Source organism: Rhincodon typus, chromosome 46, assembly GCF_021869965.1.
Source record: "Rhincodon typus isolate 14 chromosome 46, sRhiTyp1.1, whole genome shotgun sequence".
Taxonomy (NCBI): domain Eukaryota; kingdom Metazoa; phylum Chordata; class Chondrichthyes; order Orectolobiformes; family Rhincodontidae; genus Rhincodon; species Rhincodon typus.
In genome coordinates this window covers 10,663,833-10,668,389 of record NC_063377.1, presented here as the reverse complement: position 1 = coordinate 10,668,389, position 4,557 = coordinate 10,663,833, and the positions used below count along the sequence as shown (strand labels likewise).

At 40.9% G+C, this 4,557-nt stretch overlaps 1 protein-coding gene across 1 annotated transcript in view; it reads right to left on the bottom strand.

Moving 5' to 3' along the window:
• Window positions 1-217, bottom strand: part of LOC109923309 (metaxin-1-like) — a 12,500-nt gene extending 12,283 nt beyond the window's left edge. Inside the window, exon 1 of the mRNA XM_020523349.2 lies at window positions 85-217. Coding sequence (XP_020378938.1) covers window positions 85-165 — 81 coding nt within the window. The 5' untranslated portion in view covers window positions 166-217. The remainder of the gene's footprint in view (window positions 1-84) is intronic.
• Between the last annotated feature and the right edge of the window lie 4,340 nt (window positions 218-4,557).

The window sequence follows — 4,557 nt, the reverse complement described above, 5'->3', positions numbered from 1 at the left end:
CCGGGAACCGGCTCATCCCGGTCCTACACCCAGTTTAGAGAGGTTGGGGGGTGCTGTACTTCCTAACGCCAGACTCTCACCCACCAGGACCATCAGGCTCTCGGTATCCACAGAGGGCAGGCCCCAGTCTCCTCTCCAGCAAAACAGCTCCAAGGGAGCCGCCATTGCCCATCCGTCCGGCGGAAGTGAACCCAGCTGACCCGGAAACAAACCTTCTTCCGGTTGAAGCGTTCCAGACACTGAGTGAGGGAAGGGTGTGAAATGACCATGTTGTCTCTTCATTTTCCTTTCATTATTCACCATGATTTATTTATTATCCACCCAGTCTAGACAGTGACATTTATGTATTATATACTGGGACTGTATTTTGTAATATATTCGTTATTCTAGGCTGGTCACTGTCATGTATTCATTATGTACAAAGACAAGGACAGTGTAGTTACGCCTTGTTATAAGAAGGATAATATTAAACTGGAGAGAATTCAGAAAAGATTTACCAGGATGTTGCTGGGAATGGAGGTTTGGAGATGTAAAAATAGACTGGAAAGGCTGGAATGATTTAACTGGAGCATAGGAGATATTTGGGTAATCTTGTTGATGTTTATAAAATCATAAGGGGCACAGATAAAGTGAATGACAAGGGTCTGTTCTTTAGGGTGGGGGAGTTCAAAACTAGGGGGCAAATCTTTAAAGTGATTGTCCAATTCCAGTGTATAACATATCTTATGCTGTCCAGTTTTGGTTTATAATGAATATATAACACTGTCCTGACTAGGTGCATAATGAATAAATTACACTGTCCAGATTGGGTGCATAATGAGTACATCACGCTGTTCAGATTGGGTGAATAATGAATATATTATACTGTTCAGATTGGGTGAATAATGAATAAATTATACTGGCCAGATTATACTATTCTTTTATGTATTTTGATTTGAAGATATTCACTGGGAACTATGAGCTAAAGATGACTTATGGACTATGGATAACAGCTTGGGTTTAAAGTAAAACAGACCAAACAAGCTTTTGTTTATTTGTGAGGCCAGTCTTGGAAGTTAATTGCAGATCCTTTCCTGATCAAAAGCTTCAGGACCAGAAAAGAGCATTATGTTTAAACAGACAGCAGAAGTTGGCTATTAACAAGGTCAGTACATGCGAACTGGAAAAGCCCTTATGTCTCTTAAGAGAATCTGGAATTGACCTTATGCTCAAACAGATGGCAGATGTTTAATAGTGACTAGGATCTCATGCAGGAGACGATCAATCTGTCAGGGAATGGTCCAAATTTGAATTGGGTTTTCTGTGGAAAAAAAGGAGTCTGGATGTTGATGTTACAGCATGAAGATTTGACAGCTCTCTGCCTAACCTCCCACGATCAGCCTTGTGAATGGGTTTTAGGTTTAAATCATAGATTAATTAGATTGTTTTGTTATTAATTTTACTTAACTGAAGTTACATTGCTAATAAATTGCTAAACCTTTTGTTAAACTGGTGTCTGGTATTGATTATTCTGAAAGTCTGGGTTTGGTTATTCAAAATGTCTGGAAGGAACCAGTGGGGTCAATTTTGAAGTTTTAATTTTACTGTTGTTGTGAATACAAAAGTAGAAAGTTTGTTTTGGTTCAGCTGTATCTAACCCCATGCATAATCTGTCCTGGAAGTATTTGATGGGAACAGTGTAAAGGGAGCTTCATGTTCAGTTTAAAAGAATAGAGAGAGCTTTATTTTCAGTTTGAAAGAATAGAGGGAGTTTTACTCTGTATTTAGCTCTGTGCTGTACCCATCCTGGGAGTGTTTGAGGGACAGTGAATGAGACTTTTACTCTCAGTTTTAAAAAGTAGAGAGAGCTTTACTGTGTATCTAACCACATTCTGTACCTATCCTGGTATTGTTTGATTCGGACATAGTGGAGGCAGCTTTACTTTCAGTTTAAGGGAGTAGAGGTAGGTTTACTCTGTTACTAACACCATGCTGTATTTGTCCTGGGAATGTTTAATGGAGACAATGTCAAGGGAGCTTTATTTTCAGTTTAAAAGTGTACAGGGAGGCTTATTATGAGCATAACAAAATGCTGTACCTGCCTGGGAGTGTTTGATGGGGACAGTATCGAGCTTTCCTATCAGTTTAAAAGAGTAGAGATAGCTTTACTTTCAGTTAAAAGAGTAAAGGAAGCTTTACTCTGTATCTGACTCCATGATATCCCTGTCCTGGGAGCGTTTGATGAGGATAGTAGAGCATTCTCTATATATCAGTTTAAAACAGAAGAACAGGCTTTACTCTGTATCTAACCCTGTGCTGACTGTGTCCTGGAAGTGTTTGATGGGAACATTTGTAGAGGCAGTTTTATTCTGTATCTAACGCCCTGCTGCACTTGTTCTGGGAGTGTTTGATGAGAACAGTGCCAGAGGGAGCTATACTTTCTGTTGAAAAGAGGGGAGGGAACTTTACTTTCAGATTAAAAAGAGCAGAGGAAGCTTTATCTACCCACATGCTTTAACTGTTCTGAAGTATTCTATGGAGACATTGTAGAGAGAGCTTTACTCTGCATCGAACCCTATGCTGTCCCTGTCCTGGGAGAGTTTGATGGTGACAGGTAGCTTTATTTTGCTCCCTGGTAATGCTCACCTACAATCCTGACACCAGGCAGAAGATACAGAAGCTTGAACACACGCTCCAATAGTTTCAAGAACAGCTTCTTCCCTGCCGTTATTAGACTGATGAATGGACCTCTCTAACTTCAAATAATGCTGATCTTGTTAATGTTGATCTTGTCTAGCGCACATCCTGTGCAGTATAACCTGTATGCTTTACTCTGTCCGAGTTTTTTTTTCACCCTATGATCTGCATGTCCTTGCTTACTATGGTCTGCCTGTTCTGATTGCAAACAAAGCTTTTCACTGTATTTAGGTACATGTGACAATAAATCAAATCAAATCACTTTTGGTTTAAAAAGATTAGAGACAGCTTTACTCTGTATCTAACCCTATGCTGTACCTGTTCTGGGATATGATGGGCACAGTGTCGAGCAGACCTTACTTTCAGTGTAAGAAAGAAAAATGGTAGCATTTGTTGTACCTTATCTGTCTTTGTTCAAAGCTGATGCTGGCGGAGCAAAGAATCAAAATGTGATTTGATCTTCAGTTGTAACATGCTCCAACTTGCTGTTTTTCTCAAATGTGGTAATCTAATCATAACTGAGAGGTTTTCCAAGAATTCATCCACTTAACTGATCACATTTTTGTTGACAGGTCAAGCACTATTGAATCTATTGAGGCTTGTGCTGTTATCGATGAGGCAATTTTTGTAAGTACGCAAACAAATCGAGTGAGCTGGCGCTGGGAATTAGCCCTAGTTTGACCTTTTGTAATGAATGAGTTTCCGATGGGACTTTGCTAGTGTTGGATTTGAGATTGGCCACAGGTCTGATGGGGATTTCCAATCGGTATTGAGTGGTGGGGGAGGCAGTATGTGAATGAAATGCTTCAGTTAGAAACAGGCGCCGAGACGAAGTGAAGCAACATGACACAGATGGATGAGGTGTCGAGAAATGCTGGCAGAAATGCTACATGGTTATGATAATTCCATGGAACAGAAATCCAGCTGTTTTGTATCACGGTGGGTAGTGTACATGTGGAAAGTGCTTTCAACACGAACCTCTGTCACACACTGTTCAAAGATGAAAAATTGTTATTGAACAGTTGATGATGAGAGAAACAAAATTAAAAGTCACATTGGTGAAATCTATCATCCTGAACTCAATAAGAACAAGTACTTTGATAGAACCATCGGGAACCCACTTTAGTCACTTAGGAAGTAAAAAGATCATACTGTCTGCTCACTGAGAGGGGATGGGTAGTTGGAATGTCTGCTCCCTGATAGTTTATGAAATCTTTTCACCCAGTATCCAAAAGCCTGTCCTGTTCGAGGACAGAAATTAAATTTCGTTTTGTTTACACTAAGCCTGGGCAAAAGAAAATGATAAGCACCAAAACATCTTGAATATAATCCACACTTAACCTCAGCTGTTCACATGCTGGTGTTTTCTCCAAGACAGTTCGTGAGTGTTGTGGGTGTGAGGAAAAAAACATTAACACCCGTCAGCATTCACCAACTAGCAGGCTTGTGTGAAACCTCACAAACTGCTTTCAAGGTGCAAGAACAGAGGCTTATTTTGCAGTTCCATACACTCGCACACTAGCACCAGTGCTCCAAGGTGCTGATTCAGACTGACCTACAAATCCTGAGTGACCAGGTACACACTGTTGCCTTTCCCTGGAGGCAAGTACTGAGAGCGAAACAAAACCTATCAGGGCAACACACTGTTCACACTGAGTGACTGAGAGCAGAATCTACTGTGATTTCTGCTCTGTACGGTCAACAGGTCGACAAGAGACAAATTGCTCCGAGTTGGTGCAGAATAAATCTGGTTGTCATGGACATGTTGGACCAAAGGGACTGTTTCCATGCTGTCGATCTCTGTGAATCTATCAAACACCTGGACTCTCTCTCTTTGGGCTCCCGGTTTACTCCGGGACTGATCCCTGTCTCTCTCTCTCT